This window comes from Anser anser (assembly GCF_964211835.1).
Source record: "Anser anser genome assembly, chromosome: 25".
NCBI classification, from domain to species: domain Eukaryota; kingdom Metazoa; phylum Chordata; class Aves; order Anseriformes; family Anatidae; genus Anser; species Anser anser.
Genome location: NC_139746.1, coordinates 4,274,881 through 4,294,418, shown reverse-complemented (window position 1 = coordinate 4,294,418; position 19,538 = coordinate 4,274,881). Strand labels below are relative to the sequence as shown.

The following is a 19,538-nucleotide window of genomic DNA, read 5'->3' as shown; positions in this document are numbered from 1 at the left end:
TTTGTCTTCTAATATAGTACAAGTTACAACATTGAAGTAATTAAATATCTATATGAATCTTTGATTTTGGAAACTTTAGAAAACTGTGATCATTATCTCCTTATTACATCTGTAGACTATTTTTTTCTAATTTTTAGAAAAACTCCCTGCTATTAGTGGAATTGTTTGGCATTTAAGTATGTGTTTTCAGTCAAAGAGGCAGAGAAAATAAATACTACTGGCAATTCAAAGTTAGTGTGTAGGACCCACCATATTTGGGGATACAGTGTCATTATTAATGTGGAAAGATAGTTGCTTTTTCAATGTTGGAAGTATATCAGAAGTTTTCATTTGGCACTGGTTTCTCTGTGTTCTTCATTGTCCTACATCTGCCCACAACTGTTTTTTTAAAACTATCCCTGCAGAAGACTCCTGCAAGGGAAGATCGTGCTTTGGCTGTTATTCATAAATGTGCCATTATCCCAGTGGTCCGATAGAAATAGGAAACTGAAACAGACCTCAGTTGTATCAGTTTTCATGCTGCCTCTCTTGCTGGCAATTCTGTGGAAGCACTTTGTGCAGGAACAGCAGCACAGGACAAGGTAGGAGGGAGGATCGTTTGTATAGATAGAAAGCTCTCTGGCTTAGTATTCAAATAGAAAAAGCGGTTAAAATAGTGTCTGGAAATACTTCAAATCCATGTCCTTACCTGCTGTGGTTACCTGTAGTATCCCTGCTTAGAAGCATATGTTCAGGGCGACTTTTTCCACAAATAAAAATTTGCTCCTACAATTTCAAGGCTGCAAGGTTTACAGAAGAATTTCTTACTGCTGATAAGTGTTCAAAAGTAGTTCAGTAGTAAAGGAAGTTCCCTGATGTTTTAAAATTCTTTTTAGCGCCTGGTTTGGAAGACTGTCCTGATAATTCACATGCAATAGATATAAAATATTTAATAGAAATACTGAGTGTTCTTAATGCTGTGTAATCATAGTGAGAAACTTTAGTTTCTGACATCACAATATCTCTGACAGCTCCTAGCTGAGGAGTCTGCTATGAGCTTGTATAAAACTGAGTAATGGCCACCTGAAACATGGCTGCTACTCCTCAAATACCTAGGTAATGAAAGAAAGTTCCTGAAGCTAAATTACATTACTTGTCTTTTTGTAGTTAGAACTAGGAATGTTTTTGTGCTTTTCAGGGTGTTACAGGTATTTGGTTGCACAGTTAACTTTGAATCTGGGGCAAATTGCTTTAAATCCTCGAAACTTTAAGCGGGGTGTTATATTGATGGTATAGCAAAAACTATGGGCCATCTCCTTGTCTTTCCTTTTGTGTAGGAAGTTGCAGTGAGAACTGTTACTAAAACAGTAGTCATGCGAGAGAATGAAGAGGAAGAGGATGAAGCAGAGTTTGGAGAGGAGGACATTTTCAACCAACAGGTAATATGATGCAGACCAGGTTTTTAATTTGTGCCTGGTTGGTTAGATTAATCTGCAATGAGATTGTGGGGGGTCCCTTCAAGTTTTCACTAATTCTGAGTTTCTGGTCCATTTTTCCAACGGATGCTTGCAGAGGACAATATCAAAACAGCTTGCAGCTCTGCAGCATCACTACAATGTGCAGAGAATACAATATGAGCAATTCCTCCAGGAGCTGCTACTTGAGTCAATAATTGTACAGCTCAAGTGAAGTCTAGTGTCAGATTGGGATGCTGGGATATCAGTGGAAGTATGCTACACATCACAAATTTACAGTGCTGCAATGACTTAAACTATAGTTAGGGTTGGTAATGTTAGTGTCTTCATGCTGGCCAGACTGTGGTGTGTAATATGTTTTATCTATAGTTGCAATGTTCCCTGAACATAACTAAACTAGGAAAAAGTTGCTTTTAACAGCTGAGATGATAACCAGAATCTAGTCTTAAAATATCAAGAGCTAGTAAGAATGTAGTTAAGTTTAACACTGTCTTTCTTATTTTAGGGGGATCCCAGAACAACATCTAGAGGATGCTCAGTGATGTGAAGAAAGAAAAAAAGAAACTATTATTTGCTATTTTTTCCATTTATTTCCTTTTATTTTTGCTATTTTTTTCCTTCCAGAGCCACTGAAAACTATTTTTATACGTATCATCTGATTTCTTTGAAGTTTACTCCTTGGTACATTTTTATAAAAAAAAATCAAAAAAAAAAACCTTTACTGAACAAAACTGCCAGAATTTTTAATAGATTTCTTTATTTCTCCCTCTTGTTGAATCACTGTACTGAAATATTTTTTTCCCCATACAGAGTTTAAAGTCTTATGTACAAACCTGCAGCAGAAAAGAATTTTTTTTAGCTAAAATGGGACAAGACTCCTTGAGTGTATGGTAAATCTATAGTCAGTGCATATATAACCAGGATAACTTATATTTAAAAAAAAAAAAAAGGGAATTTTAAGAAAACATGTTCAAATGCAGGGCCTCAGGACTGATTCATGATAGTTTCCTCTGTCCTTTAAGAAATGGTAGTAAGTTGCTGGTGTCCTCAGCAGTGCCCAGCTTAAGAAAATAATATACTGTTCATTAAAATGCTACTCCACCAGTGGAAGTAACAAAGGGTAGTTGCATTTTCTGTCGGTCTTGGCTCAGGACCATGGCATTTTGTCCTGCTCCAGGATTAGACAGCCTAGTATAAACACATGAATCCTGTCAACACCGTAGCTCCATATCATTACTTCAGAAGATGGAGACTGATGGCTTCTGCTTTCTTAAGATAGACACCATCGTAATATATGGAAGTGTCAAAACCAGAGTTTTAATTGTTGTGTTTTCTAGGGATTTTGACATTGTCACAAATGAGATCTTGTTAAATTGTGAATGCAAGTTGTGATGTACAGTATTTATGATGTTAAGCATCATGATTTAATAATTTTGACATATCCAGCATTGAACAGAATGACTAAGATTTTAATGTTGAAAATATTTTTACTTTTGGCAATGATAAATATTTGGGGTTTTAAAGGTTATCCTGTGTAAATGTTTTTTAGTCAGACCTAGATGCAGCTTGTTCATACTTGTCGTATATTCAGAGGGGCATTGTCAGATACATTAATTTGCAAAATAGCACAGAAATAGTTTAATGACTTTTTTAAAGTTAAAAGGAACTGCTGTTGGTTTGGACATAAGTATTGCTTTGCAGTATTCAGATCCTCAAAGTAAAGTAACAGTGAGTGAAGTGAATAATCCTTTTTATAAAGAATGCTTTGTATTAGTAGCAGATTATTTTTATTTGTGTGATGCATTTTGTCTCTGACAGTGTCCCTTTAGCTTCAGGTTTCCTATGCTGCATTTCTGTGGAGGTAACTGACTCCCGTAAGGTTAGTATTCAGATAGCAGTGCATCTTTAAGCACTAGGAAAAAATAATTGACTGTTCCAAAGAATGTATTGGCTACTGTACAAGCAAATATTTTTTTCCAATAGTTAGTAGTTTGGATACCATTTGATGCCAGCATAGAATCCTGTTTTTACCCGCACTCTTGAACTCTGATCTTGTCATTCAAATAGTTTAGACTCATCAAACAAGCTACAAGGTTTGGATGTTTTCGGTGGCTTTTGGATGTATGTTCTCTGAACAATATTATGACTGACAGATATAACCTAGAAAGTCAGTTTAGTGGCTCTGACTGAAGGCTTTGCAATGCAAGCAGGGTGGGAACAGAAGTGACTTTTATGGATGTATTTTGCCATCTAAAAATAAATTCAAGATACTACTTTTTTCCTCATTGGGTGGGATAATTGAATTACTGAAGTTAAACTAATGCAAAATTAAAATTATGCTTGTGATCAGAAGATACATTACAAAAAAGTAGGAAGATTTGGCTGTTTGGGCTAATGGGATCAATTTATTCACATTGTTGGCCATTTTTCTAATGTAATTTTCCCACTCTGCTTGAGTAGAGGGTTAAATACGTAGTAGGTCATGTCTTTCTTTCTCTCTGTAAAATGTATCTAATGAAATTATGTTTCTCAGACATACTGTTACCAATTACCTTTTCTAAATTGCTGTTACACAAATGAATGCAATCAGTGTAAAAATATTTTTGCAATGCACCTTCCAACCACTGGACGTTATTTCCCTTTCTGACCCACAGCTTCTATAATATCCTTACATAGTGTTTGAGGGTTTTTTGCATTTTTTCTTAAGATCTATATTTATTTTTTTACATTGGCCAGTTTTCAGATTTCTTATTCTCCTTTAAGATTGTCCTGTAAATATAAGGTTGTTCTGTGATCTTAAATACTAAGCAATGAATGTGCAGTTCATTTGCCTTTTTGCTGTGATTTTTTTTCTGTAAAGAATGGGCTAGAAAGGCAGCTTGAATGAGGAAAAACCTCTTGCTACCTGAGCCATTTTTTTTAACAGCTACTGTATGGGAAATGTGTTGTCTTGTAGCCTTAAGGATCGGTGCTTGCAGGTGTTTTGTGGTGAGCACTGTGCCCTTCAGTAACAGTCTGCAGAGTTTGTCCTTAGATTTGAAGCTATTCTTGTAACTTTGGAAACTCTTTTTTTCTTAAATACCATGTTTAGGCATATATAGGTGTTCATAGAAAACACTGATTGATACTGTGGGAGAGGCTTAATACAGCAGTCTAAGTGTGTGATTCTATCAGCACAGTGCTTTCTAAATGGCTACTTAAAATTCAAGAAATAATTCCAAACTGTAAACTAAAAGACACAGAAAAACTACTGTATTCCACTTCTTGTTTTCTTTTTGTCTGTTTTCTTTAGACACTATCTTTTCTTCTTGCTTTCGATACTGAGCTTCAGTATAACTGCTTTTACTTTCTGTACTATCAGTCTAAAGTTGGTGCTCCATACTGGGAGATTATTTTTTTTGGCTTTATCAAAGCAAAAAGCATCGATTCTTTAGTTTCTCTTTAAAGGATTTTTTTTAATTTTCAGGATAATTGAAGCTTTTTCTTTTTTTTTTCAAATAAAAAGCAGTGTCCCCTTTCCTATTTGATCCTATAGGTGTACCACTCGCCACTCTTGAGGAATTTAGATGATAGTCCACGCTTCTACTCCATTGTCTGATACCAAGTGTAGAGCTTTGAAGGAGGAACATATTTGACTTATCAGGAAAAATGATTTTAAGGCTTTTCTGATTAGAGAAATTAACCAGTATAGCTTATGGCAGAATAGGTGTTTGAGTGTAACTGCCCCTATGGATGTTCTTATTCCAGAAAAACAATTTTATTCTGGATGAAATAATAAAGATTATTCCTGAATAATTTGCACCAGGGTGAGGGGGAAGGAATAAGAACAGCATAACTACAGAAAAATAGTTAAGCTGATCTTTTCATTGCGTAGATCACAGAGAATCACACAAAATACTGGTAAATGTATACCTACTCCTAAGTTTGTACTATGTGAAAATGGCTGGATTTGTTTGAACACAACCATCTGCAGAACCATGGGTAACATGAATGTGGAGTCCTGCGGAGTGAGATACAATTACACAGAGCCTCTGATGTTTCATGACACTTCTTTCACCACACTTCTATATTTGTTACTTAAGCTGTTGTATTGCAATGACTTATTGAAAGTAATAGAGTGGCTATGATTGCTTTGTTGCTGCACACCTTTATTTCACAGTCTGTGTTCTTAGGCTAGTTTAGGTCTCTGGATTTGCCCTGACAAAAACAGTAGTTTACACTGATGCATTGATCACTTGTCTTCAGCACTGTTTTGCCATTAGACGGGAGTTAGCTGGCATAGTTTGTGTTTGTAGCAGGAGCCAAAAGTCTCAGGAAGAAAATAAACATCTGCTTCCCATGGACTGTAATGTAAAAGTCAGACGAGTTTGTCTGCAGCTTGTATTAGTCACAAAAATCATATCGCAGTGCGAAGCAGACCTTACTGTGAAAGGAGATTCACTTTTGTGTGTGTGTTTATCCTTGAGCAACAGGACACCTCAGGTTCAGTTCAGGGATCTTACTATTTTTTTATACACCTTTTTCCTTCTTGTTTATGCTCATCCTGTAGGACAGCCTTTTAACTGCAACCTGAACAGGGGTTGGTTCGAAGAGGCTCATAGAAATCCTCTCTACACACCAGAACATCTGAGAATATTTTTCTTTCGTGTGTACCAAGAAGATTTTGACGCTGTATGCAAACATCCATGATCTATGTTTTCTATGTCTTGTAGCCACTTCTCTCATTTCCTCACTGTTAAGCTATTCAGTCTCTTCTTTCTGTATCTTGTTTTGAAAGTCTTATCGCTAAACAAAGGCATATCCATATTTGATACTGGATTTTATTGCCACTGTTGGGTCCAAACCCCACATCCTACATAACCAGGAGACAAAGCCTTGTTGTAAACCAGTGAGTGGAAGGTGAGATAGTGATTGCATTTTTGAAAGCATTGTTTTAGCTGAATGTCAAGACAAATTAGAAATTTTCATTTGTTAAACATTTAAAATGGCCTGGGAAACAGAATTTTTATTTGCCCTTCAATGTGCTTAGCTTTAAACCACTTTAAAATAATTTAAGTGTTGTTTTTGTTTTTATACAAGACCATATTTACATACAAATATTATTTGTAAGCATAATGCCTTTCTTGAAATGCTAAGGTCTAGAGTGTGAAAAGGTTGCTTAATGTTGAAAGACTGTTTAAAATAGCACTAGCAGTGAATTGACTTAGAGTTCAGGAAAAAAAGTGTCTTATTGAACTTCTAAATTGTCTTGTTAGCTTTTAATGAAGTGACAATTCTGTCCATAAGGTGGATGTTACTCTATTCCAGCTACCCAGATCATCATTACACTAAAAGTACAAGCAATAAGCTGTTTTAAACAAGGTTAAGCAAAAATGCTTTACATTTGGGCACAATATTACCTTCTGGGTTGAACTCTATTTTCATAACAGTGATGCCTTGTGACTTGAATTGTGATTTAATTTAATTTTTATTTTTTTTAGCACAGACTTTATTTAGATAGCTCTGGTCACTGGCCAGTTTAACTGACCATCTTCAGTCAGCTGCTGAAAATTAGTTTTTGGAAGGTTCAGGTTTTTAAAATCACGAAGTCTGAGAAAGGTTGCAAATTGAAATACAAGCAAAAGGATGAAAATGTTACGTGGAGCTCATGAAAACTACATAATGATCTAGACTTTACCATTTCAAAGTGTTTTTTGTTTCTTTTTAGAATATGCATGCCAAATGTCTTGTCTTTTTCAATGATTTGTAATATACATTTTATGACTGGAAACTTTTTGTACAACACACTCGAATAAATGTTTTGCATTTTATTTGTTTGTCTTTCATTTAAACCAATGCAGGGGTAACCTGGGCTGCTTGAGATGCTTTATCCCATGAAACCTTCCTGTGTGTAGCGAGATGGGACAGCAAATTGTCCACGCTCCTAAAAGAGATCAGTTGAATCAAGTGGTGTGTGTCCAGAAACAAATCCTTTCCTTTAAATTTTATGCAGGCAGTGCTATTGGGAAACTGCTGTCCTTACTGATCAGTGGCACTGCTTCCAACTAAAGCAGCAGGAAGAACTTGAGTATCAGGAGCAAATCAACTTCCACTTCCTCTCTTACCATCCCACCGTCCCTCCGTAGCCCTTCTACTGCAGGGGTTGTTTCCATTTAGCAAACTTGATCCTGACTCAGGAGTAAAAGCAGATTCTGAGAGACTTATTCTTAGGAACTGAGAAATGGGCTGAACCATTGCTGTGATTACCTGTGCTCATCATCAACCTACCTCAACTTCCAATGAACTATTTTGCCTTTCTGACTATGCCCAAACAATCCCCTTTTCTCACAGTTGAAAAAGCACAACCTGGATTCTGGATAAACAGCAACGCAGCCTTCTGGGTTCACAGTCCATTTCTTTTCATGTGTCTGTACTCATAAACTTCTACTACCCTACCTTCAGCATTAGCTGCTTAGAATTCTGTGAGGTGCAGGAACTGTATTGTGTCTTTAAGTAGATGGATCCACAAAGGGGTTTTGCAAAACTCTGTCTTCTGAGTGGTGTCTGGCTACGGGAGATGAGCCCAGTTTTGGCTTTAGCTCTGCTGTAATGCTCGGAGGGCAGCAGCAACCTCCTTTGTGTGTCACATGTACTACCTGAAAAGAAGCTACCTAACATGTTGTCATCCCCCATTTGATTCTGCTAACTCCCACAGCGTTCTGGAGGATGTGCCATTGTGCAGGTGTTCAGGGTATGAGCCTCTTTGCTGAGCCACGTATCTAAGCTAGAGGGAACGTGGCTCAATCCTGTAACGAGAAGGTTCACGGGGGAGCTGCTCTCTGGAGGGTGCCCAAATCATAATGCTTACCGTAATGTTGGGAAGTGGCACTTGAGGATGGTTTTTAGCGCTTTTCTCTGTGGTAAAGCTGGCTTACGTCCCTTCCCGCTGCCACAGCGTGTGAGGCTCTGGTTTAAACCTGATCCTCAAGCGCTGTGCCGTATTTAACTTGCAAAATGTCACTGGCCTGGCGCTTACGGCCCAGCCAGCTGCAAAGGCGCACGAAACGGGCGAGTTATTTGGCAGCCTGGGAACGGATCCCACGGTGCGAGCACTCCGGTGGCAGCGGTCCCGGGGGAGCAAAGCCGCAGCCCGAGGCTCCCGGTGTCTCCGGCTGCGCTTTGTCTTCCAGCACCGAGGGCTCCCCGTGAGAGGACCACGGCAGCCGCAGCCGCCACCACAGCGAAGACCCCCCAACAGGCGGTCCTGCCGCGGGAGGAGGCTGCCAGCGCGTTCCCAGCCCAGACTCGGGGCCCTCCCCGCGGCCATCTCCGCCTCAGCCGGCGGTGACACCGGAGCCCGCCCTGCCCCGGGACGAGGGCTCCCGGCTTCGGCCCCGCGCCTGGCGGGGGGCGCCTCGGGCGGGCGGCGGGGAGCGGGCTGAGCCCCGCCGCCGAGGGAGCGCGGCGCGGGGCGGGCCGGGAGTTGTAGTTCCAGGCGGGGGCCTCTCGCGGTGCACGCTGGGAGCTGTAGTTCCGGCCGGCGGCCATTTCGGCGGCAGCGTGCGGGCCGCTGCCCGCGGTGACTTTGCGGCATGGAGAGCGGCTTCGGCTCCGACTTCGGCTCCGACTTCGGCTCCGGGGGCGGCGGGGGAGGGAAGCTGGACCCGGGGCTCATCATGGAGCAGGTGAAGGTGCAGATCGCCGTGGCCAACGCGCAGGAGCTCTTACAGGTGAGGGGGGCGGGCGGCGGGGCCTGAGCCGCGCCTCAGCGGCGGGGGGCAGCGGCGGGCCCGGCCCGGTGCCCCCAGCCCGGCCCGGTGCCTCCGGCCCGGGGTCCGCGGCCGCCTCTCACGGCCTCTCTCCGCAGCGCATGACGGACAAATGCTTTCGGAAGTGCATCGGGAAGCCGGGCGGCTCCCTGGACAACTCGGAGCAGGTGAGCGCGGTCGGGGCAAGGCGAGGAGCGGGGGGCGACCCGCTGCGCTCCCCTGCTCAGGGCCTTTTTTTTTTTTTCTTTTTGCCGCAGAAGTGCATCGCCATGTGTATGGACCGCTACATGGACGCCTGGAACACGGTTTCCCGAGCCTACAACTCGCGGCTGCAGCGGGAGAGAGCCAACATGTGAAGCTCCTGGACGAGGGCGGGACCATGCGGGGAAGGGACAAGCGGCCAGTCCAGGTGGTTGGGGGCGAGATCCCGCAGCCTCCCCAGCCCCTGCCGTGGCAGAGCAATAAACCCTCGCTGAACCGTTTGCATCCTTTGGCTTTTATTAGCACCAAAACCCAGGAGCGAGTGAATTTTCCAGCCTCGAGAGCCACCGTGAGCTGCTCGTTTTGCCTCGTGCCTTTCCCAACGGTCCCGACTGGCCAAGGCATATAGCGGCTGATAAATCCCGGCTGTGCGAGGCAAGGAGCCTTCTGTGGAAAAGGGGGGGCCAAGCCACCAACAGAATCCCCTTGCCCAGGAAGCAAGCCTGGACCCAGCCATCAGGTAGTTACCTAGTCCCTTTTCATCAGTAGAAAAACTGCAATGAGATGCTCTCCGTGCCGCAGTTGGCCCTTTCCTCCCTTGTGTTTCTATAGCTGTTTGTGGGGCTGAAATGAAGATTTAGCTCAAGCAGTGCACTGGGAGTCAAGGGCATACTTACTGAGCTGGCAGCACAGCCTTGCAAATAGTTGTACGAGCACACCTTCGGAGTGATAGACCATGTATGAAATGGGTTAGGAACTACATAGGTTGATTTCTTCAAAGGAAAAAAATAAACGTGTGGCTGTGATTTTCTGTAACTTCTGGTTTGGCGCTGACACAAGCATTCCGTCTTGGAGCCTACCTTTCAGGTTTCGTTTCTTTGGGAAGGAGCACTTCTGTAACAGGGTACTTGGGTCTCCTTTGCAGGTACACAGTATTGTGTTTAGCTTGCACACCACTCCTGGAATGGTCGATATGTGTTGTGTGGTCTGCAGTATGCCCAGCGGCTGGAAGAGTAGTGTGTTGGATATTAAAAATGCCTGTACCCCTGTAATGATGTTTTTGGAATTCTTTCTGTTGAAGCACTTCCATATTTTATAAAATATTTCAATATTGGCTGGGGCAGAGGGACAGACTGGGAGAGACTGACTTCTCCTTAACCTGCTAGGATGATCAAGGGAATAAGGGGGAATTGGATTTCATTTCAGCTTCCAGTGTGGTGGCTTCAATACAGGGAATAAAGTGCTCTCGCAAGATAATATATTAAGAGATATCTGGATGTTTGGAATAATTGAAACTAACGCAAATCAGGCAGAAAGAGTACTTGAAAATACAAGTGCCTTCCAGCCACGTTCTCATAGGGGTCTTTTTACTTTTCTTTCTGGCTGTTTGAATGTTGTGGTCCTGGCTGTACAGCAGTCTTGTTTCAGCAGAGGGAACGTCCCACAGGTGTTCCAGCTCTGGAACTGAACCCACTGTGAGCTGAGCCTGGAAGCCAGGTCTCCCACCTTGCTAGTGCTCTAGCTGGGAAAGCTGTGGGTCTCACTGCCAGGTGAATGTGGCACTAAGGGATGTGACTTAGAGATGGGACTCGGTGGGTCAGATCGATGGCTAGACTTTGATCTTGAAGGTCTTTTCCAACCTAGATCATTCTATGATTCTACAGGTTGGGAAGGAAGAAACCTACTGCTGTACCCAGATGCACAGCTTACCTGCAGAAGCCTAGGAATGAGGTTGGGGAGCTAACAGAACTTAACTGCTGCTCTATTTTGATGGTCAAGCTTATAAAGAAATGTCCAGGTCTGTCTAAGGCTTTACACACGAGCTTTGCAGCATTTTTTTCTTCAGAAGAAATGCAATTGTGTGCCTTAGCTAGCTGGTGGGACTGGGCTTCCCACTGGATGAATCGGATGCTTGGGCCCCTCTCAGCAGGCTGAATTCTTCCCACCAGGCTTAACCAGAACAGTGCTCTGTGCGACTGCTATGCCTTGGTCCTCGACAACTGAATCAACTGTTCCCTTACACAAGGGGAGCTGTGGCAGGGGTGAGAAGCCTGTACTGGTTCTTTAATATGGATGGGGGCCTGGGCAGTCTGAAGTCCAAGTGTCTTAGTCCTAACCTTCTCTTGCAGTCAAATGGTAAGCCATGGAGCTTACAGGTACTAGTACCAAGCATTGATTCTGCTTTGAAGTGGTAGCATACCCTTTCCAAAAGCCATTGCACATTATAACAGCTCCATCCAGGCTGTGAGGTCTTGAGGCTTCCGCAAGGGCATAGCTCAGGGCTGGGACAAGGTCCTCTCATCTCTTGGATTGACCTTGGGAGGCCAGTAGATTAGCATAGAGCTAAACCACGCTATGTGAAATCTCTGGCAGATGTTTCTGGCACCACTCCAACTTGAAAGGCCGGGTTTTGATGCGTAGGATGTTTGGCCAGGTCTGAAGATGGGACAGGCCTCATTTATTTATAGAAAAAACGTCTAGAACTGTACCTCTCTATGCAAAGCAGTTATCAAATACCCTGGTGCCATGACTGCAGTGGTTCATGACAGACTCATTTGCTTAGTACCTGCAGGTCATCGTTACCCCTTCGCAGTGTCAAAAAACGTACAGTAGGTGCGGGGTTGGTGCATCCCCTGCCAATTACTCCTCTCATTCGTTGCCTTCCCTGAGTAGTAAAATGCAGCTTCAGAGCTTGAGGTTCTGCGCAATCCAGCCTTGGACAGCTGTGACTTTAGTGTAGACACCAGGAAAGTACGGCCTGGCACAGCCGTAGCCCCAGCTTGTGATTCCTGCTAGGAACCACCTTCCTGAGGGTTCTTGACATGCCAGAGGACCACCAGCATCACCCTGCAGAGAGAGGAAAAGGGTCCTGTATCAAGGCAAAAAGATGGTCAAGCCAGCCCAGCCCAGCCCCCCAGCTGTGAGATGTTGCTCTCTGGGACATGGAGTGTTTGCTGTCCTGCTGCCCACCTCCCCGCGAGCCCGCTTCCAAGCTGGAGGGCTGCTCACTGACGTACTTGCATGCACAGAGATTGGGACTTTGGGACAAGGAAGAGCATTTCCAGAGATGCAGCAGGGATGTGAAATGGGCTTCGTGGTATCCCTGTGGTATCTTGCTTGGCGTTACCTCTCTGCATGTTTCCCTGACCTGTCACGGGTTGGTGGGACAAGCAGAACGAGGTGCGTGCAGGGTGGATTCCAAGGGTGGCAACAGGCAGTGGGGATGGGTGGACAGACATCTAAGCTGGGGAGGCAGGGCAAGGCTGTCCAGGGACTCTGAGTTTGCTGTCCCTGCAGCAGCATTTGCTACTCTCACACTCACTGAACAACTGTCGACGGTACCGTGTGGGAAACCGGCACACACCATCCTGCTGCTGATCTGGACAGGGTAGAACTTTTTGCAGGCCTGGTCTCCAATCACGTTCACTGCTGCTTTTTGCAGATGCTTTGACATGAGACCTGAAGAGGCAAGTATCTCTGTTAACTTGGTGCAGGGCACGTAAGTAACAGCAGCATGTGTTAAGAGTGGGGATTCTGCAGCCTTGCTGGTGTGCCAAAGGGAGAGACCTGCACTTTCCCAAGTGTACCAGGCCTGGTTCTTCCCCAGCAGAGCAAGCCCAGGAAGGTCCCTTTTGTGTACAGTTTGTCAGGCAGTGCAGCTGAGCAGACAGGAATGGTATCAGGGTGGTCCTCGTACTGCAGGAGCACAGCTGAAGCAGCTGTTAGAGGGATGGGGAGCGTGATGGCTGTCACGTAGAAAGCTTGGAAAGGCTGCGGGAGGGCAGAGGTGTAACCAAAGGGATGGGTACAGTGCGTGGTTGCTGGAGAGGAAATTGTGGTGGCACAAGGCTTTGCTCAGGCTGGTATCCCCTGCAGGGTATGGTCTGTCAGGGGCAGTGTGTGGGGCAGTGGAGCGGGGACGGAGATGTTTGGACTTGCAGGGTAGCTGGCACTTAACGTGGCCATCACGGATGGGAGGGAGCCCTCTCAGCCAGTACCTCCTTCCTTCGTGGAACCCCAGCCTGTGATGAAGCATCTGGCTCCTTCGTGGAAGATGTGTGAACTGTCTGGGAGACATATAGGTTTGATGGTGCTGCTGAACTTGACGGGCGTGTTCAGCTCTAGCAGCGCCACGTCGTAGTCCAGGCTGTAGACGTTGTAAAAAGGGTGCTTGTAGATACGGAATATTTTCTCCATTTTGCCATCGATGCCACTCAGGAAGGGTGTTCCTAGAAAGGCCACCCACATTTTGGGGTCACTGTAACTGCAGAAAGACAGCAAACCTGGCCGTTAGGAGCATGGCTTAGCAAGGAGTGCCGTTCCTCCGCTTGTGTGGCTGGGATGCACTGTGGCCACACGTGAGGCCAGGGCCCCCGTCTCCATCACACTGTGGCGCAGATATGCCGGGGCTTTGCTCCTTTCAGTCCTCTTCCTGCTTACCTGTAGGGGCACACCTGTAGCAGGCAGTGTGTGCTTCCAGTGGGGCACAGCATCCCAGCCGTGGCGTTGGACCGTGAGGAAGGGGAAGGTGGGCCGATGGCAGCGTGGCCAGGGCCTGGCCGGCTTCACCCGCCCATACTTACATATCAAAGCAGTGAGCTGCAGAGAGCAGCCACCTGTCAGCGATGAGGACAGCCCCGCACTTGTGTTCCTTCCGCCGAAGCCAGAGGCTGACTTGCCAGGGCCATTCTCCTCGAGCTGCAGTGCTCCCACCCACGATCTTGCTGAAGGCCAGGGCCGTAGTTAAGCCGCAGTCTGGAACAGAAAAAGGCACCATGGTTTGAAGTAACTAAGGGAAAGGGTTGTTGTCCTTCCGCAGCCCCCACCAGGGGACAGCGTTCTGGGGAGACACGCACAAGGCAGTAGGATGCGATGAATTTCATTCATGCATCTGAGGCAAGGCTTGGCAGACGTGATACAGGTTGGAAACACTTCCTTGTTATCACACGCCACACCTTCCTGGTATGTGCTACGTGAGGATGGCAAATTTGGATGCACCGGCCAAGCTGTCACACAGCAAGGGATGTGCAGTCCTAGGAACAGTCCCAAGATAGCAAGAGATCTGGGCTGCAACGCTGTGCAGAGTTGTCGTGCCAGCTTGTTCTAGCACACTGGCAGAAGGCCTGCGTGCTGGGAAATGTGTCCAATGTTTATAGTGTAGAATAGGCCATGTTCCCTGGTAGAAAATTTGGACACTGCTCATCCGGGTTTATCTTGTAGTCTCACAAACATCATGTAAGACCAGGACCACAAGGAGCTGGCCCCAGACGGCCCATGTGAAGTTAGCGGGTTGCACTGGGGAGACTGAATATTGTAGAACAGGTCTGGGTAGCAGTCGCAGGCTGCAAAACGCTACTCACCGCAATTGCTTTCATCAAAGCCATTGCTGCAGTCAACAACTCCATCACATTCAGGATTTTCTTTTCCTATACAGACATTGCTGGAACACCTGAAGGTGAAGCTGGTACAAGGCACCACTGGAAGGCAATAACCCACGGCCTGCTTAGTACCCGCCGTGCTGGGGCTGGACGTCTCCTAGCAGCGTGTCAGTAACTTTGCTACCGATGGACTTTTACCTGGGGTTTGGGTGGGCTTGGCAGGCTCAGTGGTTCCCAGAGCTGTGGAGGTTTCTTTCGTGGGTGTGGTGGTCTTCGTGCTCAGGGTGGTTCTGTTGACAGCTATTGTAGCTGTTGTACTGGCGCGGCGTGTGAGGATGGCTGCAGTAGAAGTGCTGCTGATGGCTGAACTGGAAGGAGTGCTTGTGCCAGGACTGGCATACTGTGAGATGGTGTCCAGGATCCAGTCGTAGAATTTGGTAATTCTGGAGTACACGCCAGGTTTCTTAGCCTGGGCACAGCCAATTCCCCAGCTCACGATGCCAGCCAGATAAAACACGCCTGGGGTGACCTCACAGGCCAAGGGCCCACCTGAATCTCCCTGAAGAAGAAGCAAGGCAATGGCTGCTCAGCCCACTCTCCCCAGGACACGGCTGCATGGAGTTGCTCCTCAGCCACACTAGGAGGAGTTAGCTAACCTCAGATTTTTCTGAGGGACTCTAAGGGACTCTGCTCCCACGCAGTGCGTGCAAAACATGAGTAAGCAGAGGCTGAAACTAGGGCCAATGGCACAGCCTGGCTGCAGTTACTCTGGCATTTGTTATGAAAGTTAATATCTGAATGCTTAATTCGATGGACCTTTGTTCACTTTTTTTAAAGCCCTGGGGCTGTGAGCTCTTCTTTTGAGCTAAGGTACACGTGGGTTTCAGCCTAGCCGCAGAAACTCGGTAAATATTTCTCAAAGCCATAACTTGTGAGTTAGCCCGGTTTTCTGGAGCAAGCTGCAGAGGAGTGGAGAAATCCTAGACCCTTACCTGGCACGAGTCTATCTTCCCTTCCAGGAAGCCAGCACAGATCATTCGGTCAGTGAGGGAGAAGTTGTAGAGGAAGTTGCAAGTCTTCTGGTCTATGATGCCCACAGAAGCTTTCTGCAGGCTCTCAGGCTTGGTGACTGCATGAAAACCATAGGATTAGTGAGTGCAGCAGACAGAAGTGAGAGCTAATGGCTTTTAGGGTGATCCAACACATGCTTCAGAAAACCAGGCTCTAATCCCAGATGAGAGCTGAATCCTGTATGAGCTACTCTCATCTAGGAAGCCCCCGCAGCTCCTGGTTCACGTCAGGATGCAGTTTTATGCCTGTCTACAGGCTACGGGGCACAGGCAGCAAATTTCTGTTGTTGTCACAGTTTGTGGGCTCCTTGCCATCGGTTAGAAGGACAGTGGAGCTTCTTTGGTAGCACACATGCCACCCTCAGGCCTTCTCCCTACACTGGGAGCTTTGCTCTTTTTAACAGCTCGGAACATCTTTGTGACTGACCCTGGTCACTGAATGCTATCTTGTCTGAGCTACAGCAGGCTGCCAAGGCATACCCCACTTGCTTACTCTTGTGTTTTTGTCAGTTCCTGACTGTCCCCTGTCCGGTATGCACCCAGGACTATCTGGGTCACAGTGGTACAGGCTTTGCTGCTGAATCTGTCACTGTTCCAGAGCAAATCATCTGATAAGGCACCACTACTTACAATTCCCCTCTTGGAGGTTTCCCCACCCAGAAATGATGCATTTCTTGCCAACAGGAAACTTCTGCACCGTAAGTGGGAGGCAGATAGGCTGGATGTATTTGCTGAAGACAAGGGGTTCTGCCAGCTCAAGTACAGCCACATCGAAGTCCAGAAGGATAGGGTTGAAGAGAGGATGCTGGATGACTCTCGTTATGTTGACTTTCACCGTGTTCCTATCTGTTCCATTTAGTGATGTCGTTCCCATGTAGGCTTCAATCTCTTCTGGATCTGTCCTGTAAATACATAATCCTAAACATGTATGCACACATACATATACCTAGTTTAAATGCTGACCTGGTAGACTATTTAAGCTGCAGACAACTTTAAATGATTAGTGTTTGAAACCTTACTTCACCAAAGCAGAGCCCAGCATATGCAAGGACTGAGTCCTGCCCCAAGACCTCTGTTTCCAGCAGCGGCAGTGTTGGATGTCAAGAGCAGGTAAACGTCATAATCCTCTCCTTGCCTCCAAAAACTTGTGATTTCAGGAGTGTTCTGGCATACAAATGATGCCTCTATATTCAGAATATCTTAACAGATGTTTTTTATTAGAATTTTTCTAGAGTTGTTTTTTAATCTTTTAACCCCATGTGGACTTTAAACATTCCTCACTTCTCATGGTGAAAAACTTCACAGTTTAATGTCGTTTATGAAGAACTGCTTCCTTTTTCTTGTTTTCCATCTGCTCTCGATGGTTTAATTTAATATCATGTAGAAACAGTAAAAAGGCATTCCCTGAACACTTTGTACCTTTCATAATTGCATAGATCCCATGGCACACGCCCTTCCCACCCAGTTCTCTTTCCCCATGTCTATTCTGGTGTATGTCATGCTTGTTTTGGATGCTGGTCCACATTGTGTATTGTGTTATTCTTTACTGTATATTACTCCAGCACTGCGTGCAGTATGTGAGAAGTGAGTTGCTGTGGATCTAAGTACCAACAAACTGGCAATCTCAGTTGTTTTTCTAATAATTACTAGCACTCGTTTGCTCTTTGATTGCCACTGCCCAGAGAGCTGCTGTTCCATGGCACTTATTTCTGACCTCCTTTTCTAAATGGTAGAATCTGATGGAAACCCATTATCATCTGTGGATAGATAACACTGGTTTGTTGCTCTTTGCCTCACTTCACACTTGCCTACCTTGGGTTTCACTTGCTGCTTTATTGCCCAGCTATTTAAGACCATCTTGAAACTCGTCATCGTTGATCCCCCATCTGCTTCTGCTTTCAGGAATTTTTATTCTTGGCAAACATTATCCTCTTGCTACTCATTTCCTGTTCTAGGTCATTTATAAATCCGTTTGGGCTCTTGCTGTTTAACAGACCCATGCAGACCTGAACTGACCCTCTTCCCCATAACAGCTGATTATGTGTTTATTTCCTGTATTACAGCTTTTTTTTTTTTCTATCTGTATAACAGGCCTTTCCTCGTGAAGTTAAATTTCTCGAAGAAACAGTCTTATGGCATTTGCCCTTTTCCACCCCTGTCAAATTTGTTGTCCTCACTCCATGTCTGGGCCTTTTTAATGTTTCCCTGCCTCATCCCAGTGTCCCCACAAAACTGCTTTTGCTATTAACCTCTAGCTATAACAAAAATGAACGTTCGGTGCATGTCCTTGCTTTTCACCAGCAACTCCAGTGCCATAGCTGTGGATTTGGCTGCATGGCCGTGTAGAGCTGTGCAGCTCTGTACTAGTGGGCAGGCAAGCTGGAAGAGCAGTGCCAGCAGGGATGGACTCTTACTCATTGAAGCAGTGAGCTGCTGACAGCAGCCAGCGGTCCCCGATTATGGTGGCTCCACAGAAATGCATCGAGTCTTCTCTCAGGCTGACTTGCCAGGGGATCTCTCCTCTGGAAGCATCTGTTCCTCCCACGATCTTGCTGGGTTTAGAGAGCCCAGGTCTTCCTCCACACTCTGAATAGAAGCCAAAGCATGATTTGTGAGTACTGTGAGCAGAAGACAAGTGAGAAGAGGCTTCTGCTCTCTAACCAGTAAGTCCGAGCAGGGACAAGTCAGGGCTGAAGTCTGAGATATCTGCCCGAGCCCTGCTTGCGTATCATGGGGTTCCCTGGGGTGCCCTTCATCCTAACTGCTGTTCTGCAGCTTGCTCTTAGCAAGTCCTTAGGGCTATGCCTTTCTTGAAGACAGAGTAACCAGCAGGTTTGTGCCTCTTAGCCCTGCTATTCCAGATAGAAAGTTAATCCTAAATTTAGAAGAATACCGAACATCTGGGTCTCCTTGCAGAGTTGCTGGGAGAACTCCTTGGATCTAACAAATCATTTTGTAGACACCAACCTTCCTGAAAGGAACTTCAGTGAGAGGGTGCATGGCTGCTCTTAGGTTACAGCTATCAGCTTTGAACTTCTGGGAAGTATGTGGCTGGCAAACAAAAGCTAGTGATCAACAAGTTAAGCAGTGTGACACTCCTATGTCTTAGTCCCTGGTCCCTTAGGCCCTGTTCTGGGCCTGAGTCCATGACACTCATCTGTGCCGGTACTGAGTGACTTTGCCAGGCTGCTCTGGACTAAGCCAGGGCAACCAGATAGTGTCACTTGTGCCCTTGGCACTTAAGCAACAGTTGTGTGGGTCACCCTACCGAAGGTAATTTCAGCTCAGTGGAACAACAAATCTTGCAATTGGACCTGTACCAGCTTCTCTTCTTGCAAAGGTCGTAGCCACCCTGCGGTCTCTTACCTTGCGGTCTGGATGCAGGTGCTGGCTCGCTGGCAGCTGGGGCTGGTGAGGTGGTGGGGATTGCTCTGGTGGTGGTGTTGAGCTCTTCAGTGGTGACCACGTTACTGTTAGTACTGGAGTGTATTAGGGGGACAGTACGCGCTATGGAGTTGGGAAAGGGAGAAATAGCATCCAAGATCCAGTCTCTCAGTTTGGTAACACGTGTGTAAACCCCAGGCCGTCTGGCTTCAGCACATCCAATTCCCCAGCTCACGATTCCTGCCAGGAAGAACTTGCCAGATGGTTCTTCACAAACCAGGGGCCCACCAGAGTCACCCTGCA

The 19,538-nt window shown here is 45.7% G+C and overlaps 4 protein-coding genes across 8 annotated transcripts in view; 3 read left to right on the top strand and 1 right to left on the bottom strand.

Annotated features, from left to right (window-relative positions):
• The window catches only part of LMNB2 (lamin B2), a 28,448-nt gene extending 21,184 nt beyond the window's left edge, over positions 1–7,264 (top strand). Inside the window, exons 11-12 of the mRNA XM_083810813.1 lie at positions 1,317–1,418; positions 1,960–7,264. Coding sequence (XP_083666939.1) covers positions 1,317–1,418; positions 1,960–2,001 — 144 coding nt within the window. The 3' untranslated portion in view covers positions 2,002–7,264. The remainder of the gene's footprint in view (positions 1–1,316; positions 1,419–1,959) is intronic.
• Positions 7,265–8,952: 1,688 nt separating this feature from the next.
• On the top strand, positions 8,953–10,455 carry TIMM13 (translocase of inner mitochondrial membrane 13). The gene is made up of 3 exons (XM_083810893.1): positions 8,953–9,163; positions 9,301–9,369; positions 9,460–10,455. The coding sequence occupies exons 1-3, from the start codon at positions 9,026–9,028 to the stop codon at positions 9,556–9,558; spliced, it is 306 nt and encodes a 101-aa protein (XP_083667019.1). The 5' UTR covers positions 8,953–9,025; the 3' UTR covers positions 9,559–10,455.
• A 1,371-nt stretch (positions 10,456–11,826) lies between these two features.
• The window catches only part of TMPRSS9 (transmembrane serine protease 9), a 23,650-nt gene continuing 15,938 nt past the window's right edge, over positions 11,827–19,538 (bottom strand). For 4 of the 5 annotated variants that reach the window (XM_083810753.1, XM_083810755.1, XM_083810754.1 and 1 more), the window contains 10 exons: positions 19,218–19,533; positions 18,266–18,437; positions 16,482–16,753; positions 15,774–15,910; positions 14,980–15,340; positions 14,764–14,880; positions 13,987–14,158; positions 13,402–13,667; positions 12,726–12,862; positions 11,827–12,250 (listed from right to left, as the gene is read on the bottom strand). In XM_083810753.1, the coding sequence (XP_083666879.1) occupies positions 12,089–12,250; positions 12,726–12,862; positions 13,402–13,667; positions 13,987–14,158; positions 14,764–14,880; positions 14,980–15,340; positions 15,774–15,910; positions 16,482–16,753; positions 18,266–18,437; positions 19,218–19,533 (2,112 nt within the window). In that variant the 3' untranslated portion in view covers positions 11,827–12,088. The remainder of the gene's footprint in view (positions 12,251–12,725; positions 12,863–13,401; positions 13,668–13,986; positions 14,159–14,763; positions 14,881–14,979; positions 15,341–15,773; positions 15,911–16,481; positions 16,754–18,265; positions 18,438–19,217; positions 19,534–19,538) is intronic. The other variant, XM_083810757.1, reaches the window with a different exon arrangement.
• The window catches only part of LOC310886372 (uncharacterized protein), a 27,468-nt gene continuing 22,764 nt past the window's right edge, over positions 14,835–19,538 (top strand). The window contains exon 1 of the transcript XR_014575281.1: positions 14,835–14,948. The gene's annotated coding sequence lies outside the window, so the exon portion shown is untranslated. The remainder of the gene's footprint in view (positions 14,949–19,538) is intronic.